The 24,333-nt window shown below is 50.6% G+C and overlaps 1 protein-coding gene, 2 long non-coding RNA genes and 1 pseudogene across 7 annotated transcripts in view; 1 reads left to right on the plus strand and 3 right to left on the minus strand.

Annotated features, from left to right (window-relative positions):
• Nucleotides 1-3,416, minus strand: part of LOC115252748 (cell adhesion molecule 2-like) — a 112,605-nt pseudogene extending 109,189 nt beyond the window's left edge.
• Nucleotides 3,417-10,546: 7,130 nt separating this feature from the next.
• LOC115252674 (uncharacterized) lies at nt 10,547-11,564 on the minus strand. Its single transcript, XR_003891002.1, has 3 exons — nt 11,054-11,564; nt 10,850-10,975; nt 10,547-10,776 (listed from the first exon to the last, which is right to left on the minus strand). It is a non-coding gene; the product is annotated as an uncharacterized lncRNA (long non-coding RNA).
• Nucleotides 11,565-11,816: 252 nt separating this feature from the next.
• On the plus strand, nt 11,817-12,974 carry LOC115252666 (uncharacterized). 2 transcript variants are annotated; one of them, XR_003890991.1, is made up of 3 exons: nt 11,817-11,869; nt 12,085-12,641; nt 12,735-12,974. It is a non-coding gene; the product is annotated as an uncharacterized lncRNA (long non-coding RNA). The 2 variants fall into 2 exon arrangements; XR_003890992.1 differs by having other exon boundaries at nt 11,827-11,869; nt 12,088-12,641.
• A 7,106-nt stretch (nt 12,975-20,080) lies between these two features.
• Nucleotides 20,081-24,333, minus strand: part of LOC115252647 (pollen-specific leucine-rich repeat extensin-like protein 1) — a 5,153-nt gene continuing 900 nt past the window's right edge. For 2 of the 4 annotated variants that reach the window (XM_029848428.1, XM_029848429.1), the window contains exon 3: nt 23,714-24,333. This exon is cut by the window's right edge and continues 327 nt beyond it. In XM_029848428.1, the coding sequence (XP_029704288.1) occupies nt 23,870-24,333 (464 nt within the window). In that variant the 3' untranslated portion in view covers nt 23,714-23,869. Of the gene's footprint in view, nt 20,283-23,369; nt 23,451-23,477; nt 23,640-23,713 lie in introns of those variants that run through there. The other 2 variants (XR_003890974.1, XR_003890973.1) reach the window with 2 other exon arrangements.

A 24,333-nucleotide genomic window follows, 5' to 3' on the forward strand; every position in this document is an offset into this window, starting at 1 on the left:
AGGTGAAGCTTTGATGCACCGCGGCTAAATTAGCAGGTTGAATGAGCTTAAATCTCACATGATCAGTTTGATATCAGCTTATATAAAGTCCCAAAGAGCCAAAAAAAACCCACCACACGTCCTGTTTTCATCTACTTATTTTCATCTGTTAATCTTAAAACAAAGGGAAGTTTTTGCTTTCTGACCTCTTCACCTGCTTTTCGCGTCCACACTGAAACAAGGACCAGTTTATTGACAACGGACAGAACAGGTGGCACCTCGGCTGCCTGTGTAGCCGCTCTGGGGGGACGCGGGGGGGGGGGGGGGGGGGTGAGAGTGTGTAAGCTCTGAATCCAAGCATGTTACCCTCCTTCTTTCTGTTTCAACTTTCTTTTTTAAACACCTGGACCAACAAAAGGCTGGCTTTGATCGTAGGAAATCCCTTGGCAGGGCAAGCAGTGAATCCACAGTGGTGCTCAAGATGTGTGTGTGTGGTGTTGTGTGTGTGTGTGTGTGTGTGTGTGATGCAGACTGGATGCCAGTGCTGCTCTACTGAGGATTCTCAGCTCGTGGCATCACTATAATGTACACAGAACATCACATGTTCTTCTTGTCAAAGCACGGAGGTGAAAATTAAACATGCATTGCAAACACACACTGGCAGAGAGAGAGAGGGAGAAGAGAGAGAGAGGAGAGGGAGAGAGAGAGGGAGAGAGAGAGGGAGGGAGAGAGAGAGGGAGCGAGAGACGTGGGTCGAGCGAGGGGAGAAGAGAGAACATCTTGTTTCTCTGGTGTAATCCAGCGGGCTTCTGAAACACACACACACAAGGCTGCTTGTTATCAGAAGCTTTTCCACGCTGCTGCGCTACAAAGCTCCACACAGGATGGGGAGGACGGCGCGAGGGAGGGAGGACGGAAGTACAGAGGGATGAGGGATGGAGGGATGGAGGGTCAGCGGCCCCTTCAGCGCTTAGACTCACTGCAGGGATAAACACAACCCGGAGTCGGCGGGGGGGAGGCTCGCATTTAGGCTAGCGAGAGCAGCGGTCCAGCCAGACGTGCCAAACGGCCGGGCCGGCAGACAGACAGGCAGACAGACAGGCAGACAGACAGGACAGGCAAGGGCAGGCAGGCAGCAGGGAACGAAGCGGCAGGATAAACAGGCATCCAAAGAGGGTAGACGCAGCAAACAGCAGAGCACGTTTCCCTCCTTTCACACCTCTCCTCCCACATCAGCTCTTCTATTCTGGAACATCTACGTTCGTTCTCTCTCTCTCTCTCTGTCTGTCTCTCTCTCTCTCTCTCTCTGTCTCTCTCTCTCTCTCTCTCTGTCTCCACCCCCCCCCCCCTCTCAGCCATGAGCTCTATGTAAACCATCACATTTGCATAAACAGGCCTCTTTCTCCGGCTCTGGCGCGAGACACCGCCGGTGACACGTCAAGGCGAGCGGCGGCCTTCGCGCTACGCTAGGTCCAGCCAAGGACACAGGCCCCGCCTTCCTGCCGGCGTCGGTACCAGCTGGCGGAAGGGGGGCTGAAACAGCTGTCAGTCACAGCGCTTCGGCCAGGGACGGACTTCCTTCAGGAGGAGGGCGACCCGCCTGCTGCGCCCGACCTGTACAATAACAGGGCCGGCGCTGAGTGACGACTGTCGGGATCAAGCAGCCGAGCATTATCCTCGAGCGAGGGAGAGCTGAGCAAAAGAGGCGGATGTGGCGAAACCTGTCCCATGCGTCGGATGCTCGCCGCCCGATTCATTAAGTCCAGAAGGGCCTAATCCTGCCTGCTCGGAACAAAAGGGTCAATTAAGCCAACCGCGAATCGCCCCTCGCCTGCCGTCACTCCCGAGGAAGAGGGCGCTTCCAGGTGCCACGCACGCCAGCACGGACGCGCCAGGTGCCGGAATTCCTGACCCGATCCGAGGCGGGGAGAGGTGGAGCTAGCATGAAACGAGTGGAGGCCGGCGGAGCATTCAGGAGAATTCCAGGAGGAGATCTGGTGTTCCCGCACGCCACATAAAACCCACCGAGTTTGGGACCGTGCAGCCACTCGGTTAGGGATGGATGGGGGGGGGGGGGGCAGGGCTGAAGGCTTCTCAGCAAAACTGCATCCTTAAAATAGGGGCCCGCTTTAAACCCAAATTCCGCCTCCCGACATAAATAAATCATTCATGGGATCCCAACATAGCCCGACGTTCACTTTCCCCCCCCATTCCCACACTGTGCTGGTCCAACCCCCCCCAGCCTGAGCCCGTCTATGAAGGAGGCAGAAGTTCTGCTGAGGCTCCACTCCCGTCTGTCTGCTGGATCCAATCTGATGCGCACGCTCCACCACTGACCTCACACCGTGACCTTGACCCTCAATGACGCCACAGCAGTCTTTAATATGGGATCCTTTGTTCTTGATCATTTGCACAGATCAAAGCGAGATCTGCAGTTCGGTGCTTTTGGGGGGGGGGGGGGGGGGGGGGGGGCGCAGCGCGTCTATTGTGTCACTCGATGAAACAAGACTTTGCAGGCAGTATGAAGTTGTTTGCAGGAGCCGCGTGCGTGGTAACCACAATGTTGACTGTGTGCGCACACGCCGCCGCGTGATAAAACGAGCGGAACGAAAAAGAAAGCGGAAACGCGCGCAGCTTTCGCAGCAGCTCCGTGCGTGCGTGGTTGAGGGTGAGGTGTGTCGTTTTTGATTTTAATTAGGCTACCCCTCACGCACGGAACACGGGGTCGTGCAGCAGAGGAGCCGCGCCACTGTGTTTGGAGGCGGGGGTCGAGTCCCGGTTGATTTGCGCAAATGGGATTTCCCTCGTTCCTGAATATTAACACCCGTGACAGACACGCGCGCGCACACGCTCGCTCGCTCTCCCCTCTGTCTCTCTCTGTGCCCAAGCTCCTTCAGTTGTGCACGTATTCAGTGCACGTACACGCGTGCACACCCAGAGAGAGAGCGCGAGTCAGAGACTTCTCTCTGCCAGGCAGGACCGTGCCGCGCGTAAAAGCGTGCGTCGAACGCACTGCGTCCTGCAACATCACCCAGCCCCTCCACACCAGGCGCGCGCACGTCCGCGCAGAACTCACCTTTAAAAAGAATCCCATAAACAGTGTAGAGGGTGAAAATCAAGCGCGTCTTGACCATCATCCTGCCGTCCTCTCGTGTCTTCCGGGCGCGAACTTCTCGCCGTCTCTCCCCGCTGGACCAGGAGCCGGAACCGGGCGGCTTTGTCAGCTATCCAGGTGGACTTAACGAGGCGCGTTTCTTGAAGAGGACTTCACAGACCGTGATGCTTTAGGCTGGGGACTCTCCGGAACAGACAGGATTTTGGGTAGTTTGGTTCGGTTCGGTTCGGTATCGCCTGAATCCCTCCCGACACCAGCGCGTCCTGCTGTCTGCGCGGCTCTGCCGTGGCGCTCCGTCCACAGCGAGGGAGCACGAGTGGATTGTTTGAGTCCCGCCCACTCCGGCTTTGACGGACGCGGGCGGCGAACCAATCAGGAGCGAGCAGAGACTGGCAAGTCGCGAGGCGGCAGTGGGGTGGGGTCAGCGCGTGGGCCACACTGCAAAAAATACCAGCTGACGTTAGTTCTAATGGACACTTCAGAGAATAAAGGCCATTTAAATCGGTTCTCTCCTAATGTAAGTCAAAGTCTGACGATGCAACTCCGTAAATGTAAACATATATTTGGCATCATTTATTATAAACGAGCAGAGGCTTGAAGAGCAGAAACCAGAGAGATGCAGCAAAGATGAAAGGTTGATGTCTCAGCTGCATAAATGGGGGGAAGAAGCTGGAGATGGAGATTTAACTGCAGGAAATGACAGTGGTGCTCAGCCCAGGGCCCTTGTTGAAGAGGGATTCTGATACTGTCAGCGAGATAAGGTTACAAGGGGTTTGGCTTCTTCTCCTTCCTCTTTTTTCCTTTTTTTTTTTTTGTAGTGTGCGCACATTACGAGCCCAGAATTCAAAACAGAGATGAAGCATGGGAGTCAGAGGTTCTCAAAGTGGGATTCTGAGAGCCCCACGGGTCCTTGGGTTGCTTCAAACCTCCTCCCCAGAAAATCTATAGATATATTTTTCTCTTCCTGGCATCACGTGATCAGTCAAATCCAGAGAGAGGTCCGATCTGAGGCTGGACTCGAGGCTTTTTGTCTGATAACAGACAGCATTTCGTGGGTTGAGGAGATGAGGGGCAGCTACAGGTGGCGCACAGGTGACGCACGGAAACACCTAATAACGTGAAGACGGACATCAAAGCTCCGCAGTCTGAGGAGAAACCGCAAGGTGCCGTTTAATAACGCGCAAATTTACCTAAAAAGGTGTCTAACGGCACAATAAGAGATGCCACGTTGCGCATCCGTTGTTTGCATTTACATATCTTCATATGAATTCTTTTTTTCCTGCTGTCATTAGCAAAACCATCATCACCCTCCCTCGGATCGCATCTCCGGCCTGATTATGCGATGCGATCTGTAACCGTCTATGCATTATTTATATTATTAGTTGGGCTCGCGATGAAGTTGCCTGCCAGAACAACAACTCATCACTATTTCAGTCAGACAAAGAAGCTGCAGAAATCTTCTTCACCGGATCTTCAGCTGCACTCACGTTGGAAATAAGCGTGTTTCATGAAATGACAAATCTCTGACTTCCAACCTTCATTTCGGTCATGGTTTCGACCCAGCACGTCCTGACATTAGCCCGGTGAAGCTCGTCCCACCCTAGAACTTCCGGGTCATTAGCGGTGGTGCTAATTAATGGACCACGCGCATCTCCAGCGTGGCTGCTGGAGCTGATGAATCTTTGATGGAAACCTTGCGACGGGTCTTCGGCAGACATTTACATGTCGTGTCAAAGCCCGAGCAGAGTCCCTTTCAGCTCCAAAGTGTCTGAAAGCCTTGAGAGCACAGTGGGAGCGAGGGGACAAATGCATGCTCTCAACCCAAGATCAACAAAGACACGCGCACTAATGCGCAGGCGTGGAGCTCCTGGAGCCCAGAGATGAGTTATTTCACATTTATAGCTGGTTTATTTTAAACACCAGTGGTCACATTTAAAGCTCCTTCTCTTTGTTTAGTTAACTTAATGAGGCTCACACACACACACACACACACACACACACACACAGTCGTCTTGTTTTCCAGAAAGGGTTTTAATCTGTTTGTGGAAGTTGCTCTATAAATAAACCCGACTTGGCCCGCTGATCTCGTTTTGGGTCAATCCACTTTAAGACTGCACACCTCGTAATGGCTCATTTCACACTCTCGGAACCGGCGCGTGCCATCACCGGCCGCGTGGACGGGCCGCTCCTCAAAAACACGCTCCGATCAAGGAACAGGCAAGCTGAGAGAAATGGCTCCAGATTTTCTGCTTCATCTGGGATTGTCCCGATGCTCCAGATGGCGGACGGGCGAGTCTGTCTCTGTCTCTGTCTCTGTCTCTGTCTCACACACACACACACACACACACACACACACACACACACACACACTAATGCACAGACTCCTTTTAGAGTTTCAAGTAACCACCAGCTGCTCCTGGCTGAAGCCTTTGTTCACTGGTCCACCTAATGTAGAATGACGCGCTGCCAAGCGGAGGCTGGAACACAGCAGGACGCAGCAAAACAGAAAAAGTCCTTTTTAGACCCAGAAACGGGTTTGTTGTGATTTTCTTACATAAAGAAAACTTGATCTAATTCATCCGACATGAACTGAAGATGCTGCACTACATGCAGTTATGAATGCGATTAAAGAAAATTACCTTGAGACGTTGGCGCTGCCGGGGATTGTGGGTATTGGAGTTTTTCAACCCCTGTTTTGGGTGTGTGTGTGTGTGTGTGTGTGTGTGTGTAGATGAGTAAACATTGGGGATGTTTAACAAGAAGGAAGCAGATTTTAAATCACATTATGTGCAAAAATGTCACTTTTAGCTAAATTATTCACACACGTGTAGTGGAGTACGGACACACCTGATACACAGTCAGCCATTGTCAACCATTATCGGGCCACCGATTGGGCGTCTTTCCAAGATGCTACCGATCCAACACACAGCGGTTCTGAGATTAGGACGGAATTGTTTCAGTCCGTCCTTCACAAACTGTTGTGTGGACAAACCTGGGCTGGGCCTCTCATCTTGTGAGTGACCACAGGCCACATTTCAGATCTTTCTGGAGGTTTGATGGTGTCAGAATCTTCTGGATGTGACGGTGGTGCAGGGTTGTACCTGTTGGGCCTGTCAACACTGTTCTTCCCGTTGTCCTCATGCGCAGCGTCAAAGCCGTCTCAGCCAAACCAACTGAAATAAGATCCCCCTCATAACAACTAATGGCTCACTTTACACTTTCCCTTCATTAAATTGGCAAAGGTTCCTTTATCTGCCCACTCTTCCTCCGTCTTGGGCCGCGTTGCAAAGCCGTTTTCCTCATTTTAGCATCATCACACACTGCAAAGGGAATGACTTTTCCCTGAGGAAAGAAAATGCTCAAATTCCCTTTAAAATGCTTCCCCTTAAAAGGAAAAGGAAGATGTAGAAGCTTCTTGAAGTGGGTTTTATATCAGACGTATAGAGACGTTGCAGCACAACATTCCCAGGACGTGGTGTCCTCGGCTCTCACAGGGCCGTCCGAGTGTTGCCTGCAGACAGCAACGCGGGCGGAATATGAAGAATTCCGTCTATTTTGTTTGTTGTTTTTCATCCGTGTCCCTGTTGATGCGGCGCGGTGACTTAATTTTCATTTGGGGGGCGAACTGCACCTTTAATCTAAATGTCAGATAAGCAGGGAAGTGCTCAGTTTGGAAAACCAATTAGAGGCAAAGCAACACCTTTTGTATTACAGGAAACAATATTCTTTTGATTCAATATTAATTATTCGTCAACTGCGCGTCCCTTTTTCATCACCGTAATTACCGATCGCTCGGAAACGAACAGGGGAGGGAAAAGCCCTGGAATCCTTCCCAAACATCAGCCGTAGGTTCTGTTCTGGTGACTGAACGACCTCTGAGAGCGCCGGAACCACAGGACGCGTGGACGCGTGTGTTCAATTTATTCCGTAAGTCCCAACGTCGGAAAGGTCAGAATTCTATTCCTGTGTTGCTGCTTGTGAAATGTCACATTAGGGTTTATTGGCCCTCCAACGTCCCGCGTTTGAGAGATCACACCTCCACCAACTGAACGCTGCTCTGGTGGAACATCTGCCACGGCCCAGACGTCCTGCTGGCGCCGCCACCCCTGGAGGTACCAGGGGGGGTCACGTGAGCACGGGGGGGTCACGTGAGAGCGACTGCCTAGCAGCACGTCTCTATATCAGGCGCCCCGCCCTACCAGCTCACCTGGGATCCCAGTATTCCCGTTGTCATTGTCCACCTGACGGGTCAGAAGAACCCTCGGCTGTGACCCCCCCGGTGGATTGAACCAATCTTTGTCCGTCTTTCCAGCCTCAGCCAGCTTTTACTCCAGACTCCCTGTTGCTGTACAATCTTTTCAACAGCAAAAATATCGGCGCCAGCTTCAGATTTCTGCCCAATCATCAGCCGTTCTTGGACCCCCGAGGAGAAAAATGCTCAGCTCTTCGTGGTTCTGACCCGTCAAATGAAAAATACGTGCGGTTTAAAAGAAAACTGTTGCAGGACAGGAGTAACCTAATGGACGCCACATTATTTTAGAGCCTTCGGTGGGAGCGGGCTGGGAACATCACACAGAAATGTTCCGACTTGGGAGCTGCCGATGCCACCCCGTCACATTCCACCGCCCGGTCGCTGACCAGTGAGCTTAAACCGGAATCATTTAGCTGCCTGTCTGTCTCTATCTCTGTTGAGAATGCTGAGTTCTGCAGTGTATTAATCATAAGCTGGGATGTTCCTGACAGGAAGACCTCGTGTTTGACCCACGCAGGCGCCCAAGCCTCACTCCCAGGAGAGGAAACTGGGTCCGTGGTGCTGGGAGGAGGCTGCCGAGGCGCCCTCTCACGCTGCTGCAACTATCTAATCACCCTTATTCCACAACGACGGAGCGCAGAGCCTACGCAGCCCACTAACGGGGGTCGCCGTCGGAGCATCCGAGCGGCGCCTTAAATCCGACAGTGTAGCGAGCAGCGCTAATGAGAGCAGGAGGAGGACGGGTGGGTACTGCTGGAGACGTGGAGATACGGGTCACCAGGAGCCGAAGGGAGAGCCGAAGGGTTCATCCTGGCCTCGCATCACCCCCACTATGTGGGTCCTCCTGATCCCCTTCAGATCCCTGGTGGATCTCTCTCCTTCACCCACGGATTCAAGAATGGCTGATTCTGGATCAGAGGAAAAGAAATAAGATCGGGCTGGAGACGACATCGCGCTTTGATCCACCTCGTAAGCAAATGGAAGCAGATCAAAGCACAGATGCCATCCCGTGTGAGGACGCGTCACACTGAGCCGCGTGAGCGCGTCTTTGTGTGTTTGTGTGTATGTGTGTTGAATGTCTGTTGAATGTGTTATTGTGTGTGTTATTGTGTGTCTTTATCTCCACCACGTATGGATTTAGGTGAACACGGTCCGACAAAAGATTTCTACACTCTGCTGTATATTAATGGGTCGGTGTCTCACAAGGTTACACACACACACACACACACACACACACACACACACACACCCACACACATCTAAATAGAGCTCAGGGTTTGAAGGGCTCTGAAGCACGTCTTAGACCCCACTCCACTCGTGTAATGGACCTCTCCTAAGATGGAGCGGGTTGTGTTATTTGTGCAGCAGCAGAGGGCGAAACAGAAAACATCGGGCACAAATGGAGCGTCGTCTCGGCCGCGGCGGCGTTTTTTGGGTTTCGCCATTATTTCCCCATCTGCCAGTGCGGACTGGAGTCAATGTTTGGGCACAATGTATGTTTGATCCAGTCCCAACCAGCGCCGGGCTGCAGGGACCGTGCCAGAGACTAATGTACCGCCTTGATCCTGGCAGGCAGGAAGGCGCTGTTAGCCAGGCGGGAGTCACCTTTTCCGAGTCCGATTCAGACGGCCGAAGACGCCAAATCAGTGGGAACACAACGGAGAAAATGGAAAAATCCCAACCGGAAAACAGTTGCTGGCAAATGAACGCCGGTTCCGCATGAAGACGGTCCACCCGCATTTATCTTTGTGGAATTTGACAGGAACGTTCCCGTGCTGGATCTGTCCCGCCCACAGATGGCCGACACCAGCAGTGGGGGCGGGGGGGGGGGGGGGGTTTACTTTATTTTTATTATTTATTTATTTCTACGCACGTGTTTTAGAAAAAAGAAAAAGAACAGTTGAATATAAAAATACAGCATTAGTAACTCCGACCAGCCGCCCCCTAACGCCCACGTGTACACTCTCATTTATCATTTATGTGTAAATGAGTGTGACTGTCCACAGCTGAGGTATCTATTTGGGTCAGAACCCCCCCCCCCCCCCCGTGCAGAACAACACGCAAATGTCTGCACGCAAACACGTAAGCGGCTCCACCCACGTCGACATGACAGGGGCTCGAGTGGAGGCCGATTTGGTGGTGAGTTTGACCCCCCCGTCCCCCTTCACACACACACACACACACACACACACGTGTGCACACACACATACACAGTAGCAGCGTGTGCTATCAGGCAAAATTGTTCCGGTTCCTCTCGGCTCCTTTCAATTCCGTTTGAGTGTTCAGGGCTGGAACGGCGGCGCGGCGGCGATACGGCCGCACTGACATTTAGGGGAGAGGAAGAAAATAAAGGGTAGAAAGTGAAGCGTCGCCCACAGCTCACACAAAGGAGCTGGACACAACAGCAGCCAGCGCCATCAAGGAAGCCGCATTAGCCCGACTCCCAGCACCGCCTTTATCGTTGAGGGCTTTTAATTTTAATTATTTGCACAGAACTTTTCTAATCTTGCCTTAAATTTGATGACAAGACAGGACCCAGAGTGTGAAATATCTCTAAAGAAACCAGCGTCGTGTCATCACAAGCTAACGCAGCCAAGTTAGCGACGTACAAGCAGGCGAACATGCAAAGGCCCCCAGATTCAAAGCCCGGGGCTAAATGTAACCAATTAGCAGAAACCATTTCCTAAACCTCACTCTCAGCACTTTTCCAGCATTTTCATGTCTTAATTAATTTGTTCTTACGGCGATAGAGGTAGTCAAGGAAAATGGCCAATTTGGCACCTTGTGGCATCCTAATTAAAAGAGGAAAATAAGCATTCTTTGATTTTTGGGCTGACCAACCATCCCACCAACTTTCGTTGTTTACACTCTTCTCACCCTCCCTACAACAACACAGCAGGCAAACGGATTGTTGGCGATCACACGGATCATCGGAGAAACCACCGCCAGCACACACGTTTCCAGATGTTTGCAGCGCACCGTGTGCTACCTGCTTTAGCACTGTTAGCGCGGTCACAGGTTTGAAATCTGCTGCGACAACATGAGGACGCGTGAAAGCAGCAGCCTCAACAGCTAACTGAAGCTTCCTTGCTGGTTCTTGGAAATGAACATCAAAAAGCTGCTGTTTGTTTGTTTGTTTGTTTTAAGGATATTTAGCGTAACATTTACGCTCTTAACTCCCAAATACGGCTTCGTGTTCTCACCAGGTTCTTCTGTTGTGACGTCTAAACCCAAAACAAATCCAGAGTTGTTCTTTTATATGTTGTAACATGTTAGCATCACCCAGCCAGTGTTACCAAACCGTCACTGAGACGACGCTTTAATTGCCCAGAGTCCCGAGAGAGGCGGAATTATCGGCCGTGTTCCGGTCCTTCATCGATTTCCCTTGGGCGTGTAGGAACGTCCTGCCATCATTTATAGCCGTCACTCACTGCAAGAGAATCACGGTTCATTCATCTTAAAATCAATCAGATGATCTGACAACAAATGACGGATAGTTATACCTGCACGGCTTGTGCTTCTGGACCATCTGCTCTTATCATCATCTCAGGTGTGAGGCACACCTAGATGCCCCCACCAGCTGCCCTGCTGGCTGAAGGACTCCGGTCCACCCGCCCATGAACCTGTGGCTGCCACGAGAGGAGAGAATTAGCTTGGAGATGCTAATGCTTGAGTTTTTATTTGCTGTGTGGGTGTTATCATCTCACCAACGCCGCCAAAGTCCCGCTGTGCCCCAGAACTCATCTTCCTCACCACATGCAGCATTAATAACAATATTTGCTAACTGCTAAAAGATTGCTCGGTGAGATTAATTGCTTCAGTTGTTCAGACGCAGTCATTAACTTCCTGTAAGGCCGCCTTTGTTCCCGTCGTTCCAAGCTAATCGCCAAACAACGAGTTATTTGTCTCAACTGTATAATAAAGATCTAAAAGTTGTCATATTGTGATTATTCAAAACGAATGAGGTCGGATATCTCTGTCAGATCTGCCTCATTGCTCAGAGGCACATCGGCAGGGCTACGAAACCCCTCCTGATCGACCGGTCCAGAAACTCAACGCATGGAGACATTTGGAGGGTCTTGACGATACATCCCTGAGATTCCAGGATGGTTCCAGGATGATTCCAGGTTGATTCCTGGCAAACATCGTGAGGTCCTTTTCCGAGCCTCTCCTGGGAATCTCTTCAAATATGTCGAATTTCCAGTACACCTGTAGTGGTGCTGCTTAAAAGCATTTATGTTCTTATTATTGTGCTATTCCGATCACTGAAATGCTGCGGGGGGGGGTGGTGCCGCTCTCCCCCCGGACAGCATCGCAGCATCAAAAGCTCTTTGACTCAAAGCCTGGGACAGATTCTTAACACCCAAAGCTGCTTTGATCTTCAAAGATCATCTAACAGTATATCATTGACAGGGCAAGTACTATGACCTGACACACACACACACGCACACACACGCACACACACACACACACACACACACACACACACACACACACACATATCTTTGTGAGGACATTCATTGGTAAAAATAAATCCCCGGCTCCGATCCTTAATGATACAATCGAAACCAAACCCCTAACCCTCCCTTAACCCTCCCTTAACCCTCCCTTAACCCTAACCCTCCCCTAACCCTCCCTTAACCCTCCCCTAACCCTTCCCCTAACCTGAACCCTCCCTTAACCCTCCCCTTACCCTCCCCTAACCCTAAGCCTAACCCAAATGTCCTCACTTTGTTAGCAGGATGAGTTTTTTGCTGCCTGGATCCTCTTTCACACTGGCCGATTACACCTGTGGACCGTTAGCATCTGAGGACAGGTGGACAGGTGAGGGTCGGGGGACACCCTGGACAAGTCACCATCACCGGGTCTGTGGACTGTGGGAGGAAGCCGGAGTACCTGGAGAGAACCAGCACAGATGAAGAGAGGAGTCCTTTGGGAGGGAAGAGAAGGGGAAGCACCCCCACCTGGTGGAGCTGAAGCCCCCCAGACTCTTAAGAGTTTCATAATCACAACCCCACTACACAAGGGCACGTGCACGCCCAGCTCCGTAGGAGAATCACCTGCTGCCGAATATTCCAGAAACATTCCTGGAGGTGTCGGAGGGGCACTTTTTCAATTTGCGCCGGAGATAAAGCAGATTTGGTTTTGTGCTCTTCATAAATTGGAGTTGGATCAAAGGAGGTTGGCGCCGTATAAAACCTGAGCAAATTAGATTCCGTCTCAGCCCAACTCAAGTCGGCCCCCTTTTTTCCACCCTGACCTTTAATCCGACGTCTTCTTTTGTCCTTTCGGCTCGTGAGCTAACTTATTTGATCCGTATTAAGTCCACGACTCTATCGGCGCTTTAGGGCCAATAGCTCAAGAGTGACATCATCTTTCCTTCTCCAGGTAGGTGGACGAGGACGTCCGCCGGCCCTCACCTGCGTTTGGAGCGTTACCCCCTTTGCCGATGCGCTACCATCCCTTTCTGCTAGCCTTCGACGCTAGCAGTGGGGAGTCGGAGGTGTAGCTGCTAATATTTTCTAATACAGTCAAGAGAAGAACCAGAACCGTCTTCTATTACTGTTAATACATATTTAATGCACATTTAACAGCAAATAAAAGGTTGCTCCCGGTATTCTGTGATCAAAGGCCACACAAATCTGAACTGGGATCTTCTTTCAATTCTTCCCTCCTCTCAAACCGATCCTCCCCTCCCTTCTTCCCTCCTTCCCTCCCTCCCTCCCTCCCTCCCTCCCTCCTTCCCTCCCTCCCTCCCTCCCTCCCTCCTTCCCTCCCTCCCTTCTTCCCTCCCTTCTTCCCTCCTTCCCTCCCTCCCTCTGAATTCTTTTCCTCTCCATTTGGTGTTGTCTCATCCAGCTTCACCTGTGTCAGCATGTACAGCAGGTGTGGGCGACAGACAGAAAGGGAAGAAGGAGCAGATGCGCCTCTACTTGAATGTGAGGAGGTGAAGGCAGCGGGGGCAGGGAGGGTTCAAATCTCACTTTCCTTCCCTCTGGTCTCTGCTGGGAAGCCAAAATAAAATTACCTGCTGCTGCAATATCAGCGATCTGACTCAGCATCAGCCTGATCTTCTTTCACCGCCGCACCGTTCCCAATCAACCCCTCTTCCTCGGCGGCTCCACACGTGCACGCCGAGCGAGTTTCGCTTCCTCCCTCGCTTATGTTTCCTCCCCATGTGTCCGGCGGCGCCGATGGGCCGCTGCAAAGCCATTAATTCCTCACACAGCGTGAAGGAGAGCGCGCACGGGAGGAGAGGGGGGGAGATGCATTCGCACGTCCACATTCTTCTGATCCATCGGCCAAAAGAAAAGCATCCCCACAGGCCGAGGCTCTTGTGTCGGAGGAGCGAGAGAAAGAGCTGGAGGGGAGCGAGCGGCGGCGGCGGCGGCTAAATCACAGGTATTGGTCCAGAGTTTGCTCCTCGGGGGGAAACTGACAAGTCGATCATCACACTTAATCAAAGTAAGAAGGAGGAGGGGGGGGGCTTTGAATGTCTTAAGGTGTCAGGGAGCCTGAAAATACAGCAGCAGCACCAGCACAGGCTGAACGATCGAGCTAACGCTAACACTTCCTAAATCAGGCCTGCAAAGCAACTGGGATTTAAGCCTTTATTAAAGGAAAACTGTTCAAATATGCACAACATGCATGTCCACGCCAAATTCTTCATCTGTCACGATGAACAGAAGCCGTCCGACAGCAGTCCTGAACATTAAAAACCAGAGTCTGCGTCTCTTTCGCTTATTAGATTTTCCCCTTCGGAAATGGACAGTAAATATATAAAAGAGCCGTTATTAAATTCCCAGACTTACAGTCCAAGAACCCATCGTGAAAGATAAAGTGGCGTCTTCAGTGACGTCAGATGGAGTTAGCAGAAAGGTGATTTTGATCCTCTCTTTGGTGCTTTGATGACGCCCGATGACTCAACGCTCAGGTCAAAGGTCAGACAGTTGTGCCACAACAAAACCTGCCACTCAAGTTGAGCACAAAAAAACGTGTTTTACTCCAACGTTTATTTTAACGTCAATGAAATAATGTGAACTATTGACGTCACCACACAGCTGTTAGCAAGAGCCTTTACAGGAGAGCTGAGCCAGACGACGGCTGTTGAGCTGAGCCGAGGGCTTAGCGTGTGTTAGCGTGTCAAATCAGTGCTGCTGCGCAGTTGTTTAGGGGCGGCGGTGGGCAGAGGGATGCTGGAGCGCACCGTCCAGCCTTCTGTGGCATCGCTACGGTGAGTCTCTGCAGCGAGCGTGATTGGAGATGCCCACTTCAGAGCGGCAGCTGCTAATAGCTGTTCTTATCCCCTTCTTACCTTTAAGTGTTTGCCACTCTGTGATCATGGAAAAAAAGGAAATTTGTTATCTGTGCAAAGGAAGGTCACAATGCTTGGGAATTCGCCGTCTTTAGCTTTTATTTTTAGTAAAAAAGGAGAAAAATTCAAAGGATGAAGAAAATAAATGTCATCACAAATAGTTCTCCTTTGTTGACACTGAATGCTGAGGGGGGAAATGGCTCGTTTCTCTTAAAAAAGAAGGATTGTTGTCGGAATTCTACCATATTTCCTCCTGGTTTTACACGCTAGATGCATCCGACTGTGTTTTTTAGCGTTGGTTTGAATACTGAGCTACTTCAAAACAAACTCAACATTTGTAACCCCGCTTCATTAACAGTCTAAAACGATCTGTACTCGTGAGCCCTTCTTTGCTAAGTACTTCCAAAATTGCACTGGACCAATATTTATCTTTGCGTCTAACAACAGCATGTTTATTCCTGAAGGACGTCCAGTTCTGGGAAGCGTTTATGGCTTTAATTCCTGTCAAATAAAAGCAGATGCTGTATCCTCTCCAGGTCTGAGGAGCTCAAACGTGTCCTGGCGTCACTGAAGCGCTAGCATCAGCTAGCATCAGCTACACTTACAGCAGCGCTGAGGTAAATGCCTCCGTGAGATGAGAACTTCCGGCTCTTCTGCTTTGGAATGTGGTCACATTGTGAGGGAACTCACAACAATTCTCCCGTTTTATCGGACGCCTGCAGGGAATGTGACGGCCAGCGGGAGCTCTCATCCCCATCACAAACATCTCAGGCACTCACCTTGTGAGGCCAGACGCTGCATTTGATTGTCCCGCATCACTTTTCCGCAGAATTGGGATGCGAATTAATTATTTGTTCAATAACGCGGCTCCACGGCCTCCCTGGTGGCTCGTCGTCCTTTTTTTTTTTTTTCCTTTCAAAGAACTTAAACACAAAAGGAGCATGTGCCCAGATGATGAATCCCCAAGCTACGTTTCTGCAAACACAGAGCCAACGTTGGGGGGGGGGGGGTGACAGCTCTTGCCAGCGTTTATACATGCGAGTGCTTCCCTCTGGGCCGTCCTTGGATCTTTTATAGATGATAGTGGGTTTCTTTTATTTTTTTAGCAACTTTCAGGTCAGGCAGCTAACTTTAGGCGCTTTAGCCTCCTTTTGTTCCTGCTAGCCCCGCTAACGATGCTTTTTACATCTGAACCGTCTCCCGCTCTCTTCTTCTTTCCTGTTTCATGTCGCACAAAGGAAAAGTGAGAGTCTGCTGTCTTTCACCACGGCGGACCTTTTCAAAATAAAAGCTGTCATTTGAAATGACTGCTGTGCGAGCACTTTCTGGAAAGGTCGCGGATGACGGAGTCGTCCTTCCGTCCCGTGAGGTGGTCCATTAATATTTGTTGTCGTCCTCCTTCTGCCACAGCACTCTCCAAACCTTCCACTTCCCGGCCTCCTGAAACGACCCCGATGGTTACGTGAGTATTTTCTGGACACAGGTGTCTGAGAACGAGCAGCGACCCAGAGTGGCAGTAAAGCTCGGGTTTATGACGGGGGTCCAGATGATGATGATGGGCTCCTACTGCTGGCAATCCTCCTCCTCACCAGGCTGACTGAGTTTAGAGGCCACGGCGGAGCCGTTAGCGCGTGCAGGAGCGTGAACGCATGCGTGAGGAGCATCTGCCGCTTTCAAACGGCACCAAAATGGAGAAATGCTTGAGTCAGAGCGGCATCGTTTTAATAAGTAATCTTGGTTCATTCCTGACAGGGGTCACGGCGAGTGCGAGCCCAGTTTCTGATGAGACGGAACAAAAATCTAAATCCAGAGAGATTTCGCCCGCCTGCACTGTGGAGGGAAACAGGGAATACCGGGAAGCAAGTCCAGAAGCTGCGTGCTGCCATGTGAAAATGAGGCAACAGCTCCAATGAATTCTGAATACCCTCGAGTTTTAAAGATGCTGCTACACCTCCGCAGGTTTTCATGTTTCCTAAACAAGGAAGCGGGTGCTCCGGCTCTTCGGAAAGACGTGAACACATTCCCGTTACTGGCGAGGAGGAAGCGAAACCCAGCAGAGCCACGAACAAACCCAAGACGGCCAAAAGCTGCGAATCAGACCTGGAAGCTTCTCTCTATAAGGGACAGCCCCATCCTGAGCAGCACATTTGCCCTGTCGCCCTCGATCAACAGGAAATGCTCCAGGGAATGAACTGCTGGAGCCAAGCAATGAGAAAAGTGGCTTTCCTTAAAAGGGGCTCATTATTTTCCTACAGCTTTGGCTAGAATGGGAACTCGTTTAGCCCACTTATACGCAAATGCAGCTAGATTAGAGCAGGTATCACGTCTTTTATAGGGTGCTGGGCTCTGGGGATGGCTCCGCCCTCATCCTCCATATATCTGCTCCATCTCCACGTAGGACCAGGAGACGGACTCAAACCAGGGTTGTCATTTATCTACGATCCGTCCGGTGATTCATTCCCAGGCTCAGGAGGCTCCTCCCGCCTCCTCGGGAGCGTGCAGAGGGCGGCAGGGATCCATCCAGGCGGGGAGGAGTTCATTAAAAGTTACTGATCTGTATGGCTGGCATTTAAAGGTTCGCTGGGAGGTTGATATTTCCTGATGCTTCTTCGTTACAGGCGAATCTGGAGGGGGGGGGGGGGGGGTGCAAATGAAGTGGGGGGGGTTTGGAAGTCATGTCACCCATCTTGGTGCTGCATTGTACTTCGATCAGCTGATGTCTCGATACAAAGCTGTTGGTGTTCAGCTGTCACCCTCAGTGATGAAGCTACCCCCTCTGGGGGGGGGGGGGGGGGGGGGGGGATACGACAGGATGCTGATCAGCGGCCAGAATAGTGAAGCTGCTTCAAAATTCATCCCATTTATCCTCATTTTGCCGGTCGACACTCCAGTTTCCCGCGTCCCGTTTGCACCTCGGAGACTCGAGGAGACACATTTGATGAGACAGATTAGTTTGAACTGGGGGGGGGGGCACAATGGTGTTAAAGGACAGAGAACAGAGAGTCGTCAGCGGGTCCTGCAGCACGTGAACAGGAGACGGGAGGAAACTGGAGACGGGAAAGGGTAATTTAGACGGAGGAGAAGAGGCCGAGACAGCAGAGGGTGATGAAGAGCTTCTAATAATATCATCTTGTAATCGTATATCAGTGTTGTCCTTTGGAGCGAGGTTTGATCTTTCCTCACACGTGCGCGCTTCTCTTATCCATATTTCCTTCCCCGGCGCACTTTCATCTGGCGCCATTTATTATCAGCATGCAGCCGTTCCCCCCACGTGACGCACATTTATCTCCTTTCACCTATTCTTACCCTCCTCGGCCCATTTCACCCGTTGGCTCTCAGTGATCACCTGTTTCCATCCCTCCTAAATCAAGGGGCGCTCATCCATCAGACCCTCTCTTACCCCTTTTACCAGCCCGCCACGCTGTTAAGGCCCCTCTTTATTGGTCCGCACAGAGCAGCTCGCCACACTAATGACCGCTGTGGTTGCCGGATAACGACAACAGGCTGCAAACAAGCCGAAAAAATCATTACAGAGGGTGAAAAGCAGCATTACAGCACGGAGAGACGGGCGGAGGCCGCCCAGCGAGACGGGCGCGGGAGGCGTCCGCATCCATATTGAGGCGCACGCACGGAGGAGGCGCTGCAATATTCAGAGATCCTGGGTGGTGGCGTCTCCCGAAAGCCCCGACTATAAATCTGGACATTTCGGCCGCGCTCTGTTTTCTTTAGCGTTCACCTGGGAGGGGGCGCGCGCGTCCACGTGCCGACACATCCACGCATCCGTCTTTGCCCCATTAAATTTTACAGTTATTATGATGGGGAATTGCAGCGGCATGGAGCGACGGCAGCTGCTGAATACAGGAGTCTTCAGACCCGAGCCCCCACCTGGGCATCAGCCCCCCCCCCCCCACCCCCCGGTGGGGGCGCATATTTATCAGGATGTCATTTCCTCACCGCGACTGTTGTCTTTGTGTCAAAGACAAACCTGGACCGATCCCGGAGTCGATTCTGCAGCGATCCCAACCGGCATGTTTACGACTTCTTTATTTGGACCGGTGGCATCAGTCCCGAGGAGGCCCTTGGATCCCGTTTCTGCAGGTTTCTCTATGATAAACTGCATTTTTGAGGTAAATCCAAACGTGATTTCATCTTTAAGGCCTCAACACCACGTCCAAAGCCAGGCCTCGGCCACGATCCAGCCGGCTTTTCAGTCCGACTGTTAAAAGTGCGTTCAGTGGGAAATCCAGGACCGGGTTTGGCCGTGCCTGCTCAGGACCAGCACCTGACCAGAGGGCGTGAGCCGATGAGGCAACAGTACAACTTTAGGGGTCGACTCTGCAATAACAGTGACGGCTGCCGGGATCCTGGTCTGGAGTGAAACCAAAGCTCTGTCGGAAGACTGTGAGCAGGAAAACGAGGGGTCAGCAGTGGGAATGCTGATATAGCTACGGGATTTTAAAAACAGGCATTAAAGTGAGGACTGATTGGGAGTTTTAAGGTGCCTCTGCGAATGTGTGAGAGTGATTCACGAGGAGCGTTTCACAGCAGCCATAAACAGCTATATTTAGGTTTGGCCCAAGGTTTTTATGGAAGTAAGCAGGTTACAGATGGTGATACACAGTAATGGAAGTTCCCTGGTGGTCAGAGTCAAGCAATAAGCAGAAGCTGAACAACCCACAGAAAAAGCAATCAGCCAGGAATAACGTTGGGAAGTCTGTGCTGGGAAAGCTCAGGCCAGTCAGGACTTTTATAGTCGATGTATTGTGTTCGCCTTCTTTGTCCAAAAGTGGTTCTGGATGTTAGACTCAAACCCATGGTCCTCAGTCGGACTTGGAAGTTCTTTTGAGGTGATGATGCTGATGAAACAAACAGGAGGAAGGTTTCCGCCATCCTCTCACTGAGGCTACCAGTTTGCTCTGAGCTAACTGGTTGTGTTTGCATGTGTCCCATCGTAGCTTAAGCCCAATATTAACAGGCTTAAGCGGGTATATCAATATGGTCTTTGGGACTTAACGTCTTCTCAAAGTCTCAGATGACCAAATATTGAAGGTCAAGTCATTAAGCCTCATCACTGGTGTGTGTTGACCTGGGGAACCCACAGTGTCACATGTCACACCACTGAACGGAAACATCACACAGCTAGCTCTCATTTAGCGCTTGGCGCTAGGCACACGTTATCCTACGCACCGATAGCATTTAATCAAAGATGATCACAGGAACAGCTGGCAATATTTTTGACTCCTGCCACGTTGGTGCTGGTTAAAGAGAAAGAGCATCCATCCGCTCACGCGTTTGCTGCTGACGACGGAGCCGCTGACGCGCTGCCTGATTGATATTAGCGCTGCAACGTCTGAACAAACGCGACGGCTGATGACGGGGAGCACCGAACCCGAAAGTCAGAGAAGAAGACTTTCAGCAACTGTTTCTGGAGGGTTACAGCCTGATGATGCCATCTGTTGGGGGGTTTGGATGAAGTCTCACAGGCAGGAAACCGCCTTTCTTCCCCATAGCTGGTCAATCCACGTTGACATTTTTGGCTGTTTTGCTTGAAACGCACGTCTTCTCTCAGAGTGGTGGGGAGGAAACGCACAAAACATTTTGTTGAACTGTTGTTCTGTGTTCTGATGGACAGAATATAGAAAGAAAAATCTGTTTATGGTCAAATCCATCATGGTGATGAATAATACATCAAGAGCTGTTGCATAAATTTGGAACTGATAAACACAGCACTTATAGAAACTTAAATGTTCTGTTGGCCAATAGAAATTGCACATTTGTTTTGTTGTTTTTGCCAAAGATGGCTGCAGATGGCCTTAAGGCTCATTACAGGGAGCAGCAGCAGCAGACCAGCCTGAACATACTGAGTCTGTGTGTGTCCTTCTATTGGCTACATATTGAGTGCCAAAATACACATTCTACTAGCAAAGTGAGGACATTGTTGAGAAGTGAGGACATTTTCAAAGGGCTGTTTCAGGGATAAGACTAAGTTTTAAGGTGGAATTGGGCTCTGGTTAGGGTGAGGATTAGTGGGTTGGTTGGGATGTCTATGGAAGTCCTCGCAAAGGTAGAAGCACAAGTGTGTGTGTGTGTGTGTGTGTGTGTGTGTGTGTGTGTGTGTGTGTGTTCAGCAGAATTGACTCCTATGGGCTGTTCCTCCTCGGCCATGCTTGAGGTAGCTCGGCTAAGCCGGCTCGCTGTAAATTGATAGCAGAGCGGAAGAAAGGTTTCCCAAATTCGTACAAGTAAACACTGCAATAATTTCCATGTATCACTCCGAACTAAAATGAACTGGGAGCGCTGGAGATCATTAGGCTCTGCTCAGTCGTAGCTGGTGGATTCTGACAGCACATTCAACAAAACGAGCGGTGCGGAGATCGGTGAATACACAACCCCGCTGCTCCCGGGCGCCGGGTATCAGACCTATTTGGCTCAGAGTCTGAGGGCGTAATCGGCTTTCGGAACTTTGTGACTCTCCACTTGGGTGTGATATCGCGTCTCGGTTTAATGTTCTGGTCGTGCTGCAGGATGATTTGGATGTGCAAATTCTATAGAAATGAAAAGATTTTCATTGGCTTGGGTTTATGTTGGAATTCTCTCTGCTTTTGCTCTCATGGAATGTCTGGAAATTTGATGCATTTGAACACTGAGATACATTTAAATACATTTCTATACATCACTATATAAGAACCATTGCTATATCTCACAAATGCTGCCTAAACAGCAGGTTTGTACCCCGACCTTGACCCTGACCCCGACCCCTGGAGCTGTGACATGGGGGGCGAACGGAGCGACATCAGCTTCCGCTCTTTCCCAGACGGGAGATCCTATAGTAAAGCTATATTAAAGTGCACGTGCACGTGCACAGCGCAGCGGAATGCGGTTTTCTCCATGTTGAGACTGGATCCTGCTGGATCCTGCTGTCAGAGGGAACCTGCCTGTGTGGATGGTGCTTCTGTGATGACACTAAAAGCTGAGCGCACTTGAAACATCCTCGTGATTGTCTCCGAGTGTCCCGTCTTGGCATATTTTTGTGCCATTTCGAGCTTCGCTGCACATCAAAAAATATTTAGAGTCAAGCGACATCTCCGCCCTCTGGCTTTTCATTTTTTGGGGTTTTTGTCTCACTCGGAGAGACGACGGGCTACTAAATGTTAGTCCGACACCATCTCAGGCACCGCTCAAGAGCCTTTGTTTCAACATGAACTGCACCTATTTTGTTGCCGCCGCCATTTGGAATTTGGATAAGTGTTGTCCATTTCAGGCCGACGTCCTCGATTAGCATTCGGCTCTGGCTCATTATTCCGGCTGAAACATTTGCAGCAGCGCCAAACCAGAGGGCAGCACACTCAAACCGGAAGCAGCCGTGTCCCACCGTGTCATCCCAAACCAACTGCAGATTCCAAGCCACTCCGGTTTTCCACCCATGTGGGGTTTCCCTCGGTCATTTGCCATTGGCGATCAGAATTTCGTATTCCCAGCATGGCTAATTATCAAGAAGGAAAAGAGCAGCGGCCAACAGGAGCGAGGACAATGGTGGAATCACGTCATCAATGTTTGAATAACAGACTAAAACCTTCCATTGTTATTCCCACTCAATTACGCGACCTTTAGCAGGTCCCACCTCTCAGTGTTAGCACGTTATTACCGGACAACTTCAGTCTTAAATCCTTATTTTACTTGGTTGTAATTCTAAAAGCAACGAAGGTTGCAGCGACGCCTTCCTCCATTAGTAGAAGAGTAAACGGCTGTTGCCTTCTTTGGGAGGGTTTGAGGAATAAATTCTCCCTTTGGTGTTAATTAAGGGTGTAACGGGGAGGCGTGGGACGTGCTGTAAGAACATACTGGCTCTTACCTCACATGAACAATGGCTGACGCAGGAGCGTTTCTTTAATACTCGTCTGCAGCGACACGCTGCTGGAACCGATCAAGAGTACAGTAATCAGACGGCCAACAACGGTCTGCATTCATGTTACTTCCTATTCATAAGCAGTAAAATAAAGTCTCAGGCTGTTCAATCTCCATCCCTTTAGCGCGAGGCTCCGTGCTTCACCGGCGTGGATACGAATGAAAGGAGCAGTTAAATGGAGAAGCCTTTGAATTCTTAGCCTTTAGGGGTTTAATCTAAAGTGTAATAACGCATTCAGGGCCAAATGGAGACAGGTCAGGGGGAAATTAGGAGCATCTGCCACATAAGTCCACGTGAGAAAACAAAGCCTGGAGATTTAGTAAGTTGAGCGGTGACAGAAGAATGGACCCGCGGCGGTAAATCAGCCACCCAACCCCCGCCGAGGGTCGTGTGTTCACTCACATTCACCATTTTTTAGAAATTAAACAGGCGTCCCCCCCCCCACCACCACCACCACCTCCATTGCCGCCAGCAAACCTTACGATTTCAGCCGCGTACTGAACTGGGAACGGATTCATCTCAGCGTTCCGGATATCTGATGTAACATCCATTTTAATGCACATAACAATGACCACTGGCCACGTGGCATGAATTGGGAATTACAGGGAAGAACACAAACATCTCCACACATTAATACGCCTCCGCTCACACCGAGAACGTGCAGAATTAGGCCATTAAAGGGAATCAGGAATTAGAGATGATGAATTATAAAAACGCGGCTCCTGCTTATCTCAACATTGATTAAAAAGGGAAAACTGGCGGAACCCAAAGTGACTCGGAATGAATAAATCATGGCTCTTACCCCAAACAGCAGGAGGAAAATGAGCAATGTTGTCATGGTCTGTGGAACTCTTCCTCCTCCTCCTCCTCTTCCTCAGGTGAGCTGCGACAGGTGACTATAAATTAACTTCTGAGTTTTAATCCTGTCTTTGAATCTCTCAGAAAGGCAACAAAGACCCTTTTCCCCTCTTTCATGTAAATATGAGGATTTACAGATTTCCAAGCAGATGTATGATGTTACGTTGGAGTCAAGGAGGCCAGGACCCAGATGCAGAGCGTGAAACAAAAGGTTCTTTGTTGCCAAAAAATGCAAAGAGAGACAGTTCTCAGAATGAAGGATCAAACAAAGTAACAACAAAAAGCTCTAAGAAAGTAGCAACAGGAAACAAACTAAAAATCACCAAGAAATGGGAACAAATGTCGAGAAAAGTACAACTGAAAACAGCAACAAGGTACTGAAAACTTACTACTCAGGAGAATAACACGAGGTGAAGGGCTGGAGATCTCTGTGAGCTGGAGATCTCAGAGGGCTGGAGATCTCTGAGGGCTGGAGATCTCTGAGGCCTGGAGATCTCTGAGGGCTGGGATCTCTGAGGGCTGGAGATCTCTGAGGCCTGGAGATCTCTGAGGCCTGGAGATCTCTGAGGGCTGGGATCTCTGAGGGCTGGAGATCTCTGAGGGCTGGGATCTCTGAGGGCTGGGATCTCTGAGGCCTGGAGATCTCTGAGGCCTGGAGATCTCTGAGGGCTGGGATCTCTGAGGGCTGGAGATCTCTGAGGGCTGGGATCTCTGAGGGCTGGGATCTCTGAGGGCTGGAGATCTCTGAGGGCTGGGATCTCTGAGGGCTGGAGATCTCTGTGAGCTGGACACCTCTGAGGGCTGGAGATCTCTGAGGGCTGGGATCTCTGAGGGCTGGAGATCTCTGTGAGCTGGACACCTCTGAGGGCTGGAGATCTCTGAGGGCTGGGATCTCTGCGGGCTGGAGA

The sequence above is a fragment of the Takifugu rubripes genome, chromosome 15 (genome assembly GCF_901000725.2).
Source record: "Takifugu rubripes chromosome 15, fTakRub1.2, whole genome shotgun sequence".
Lineage (NCBI taxonomy): Eukaryota > Metazoa > Chordata > Actinopteri > Tetraodontiformes > Tetraodontidae > Takifugu > Takifugu rubripes.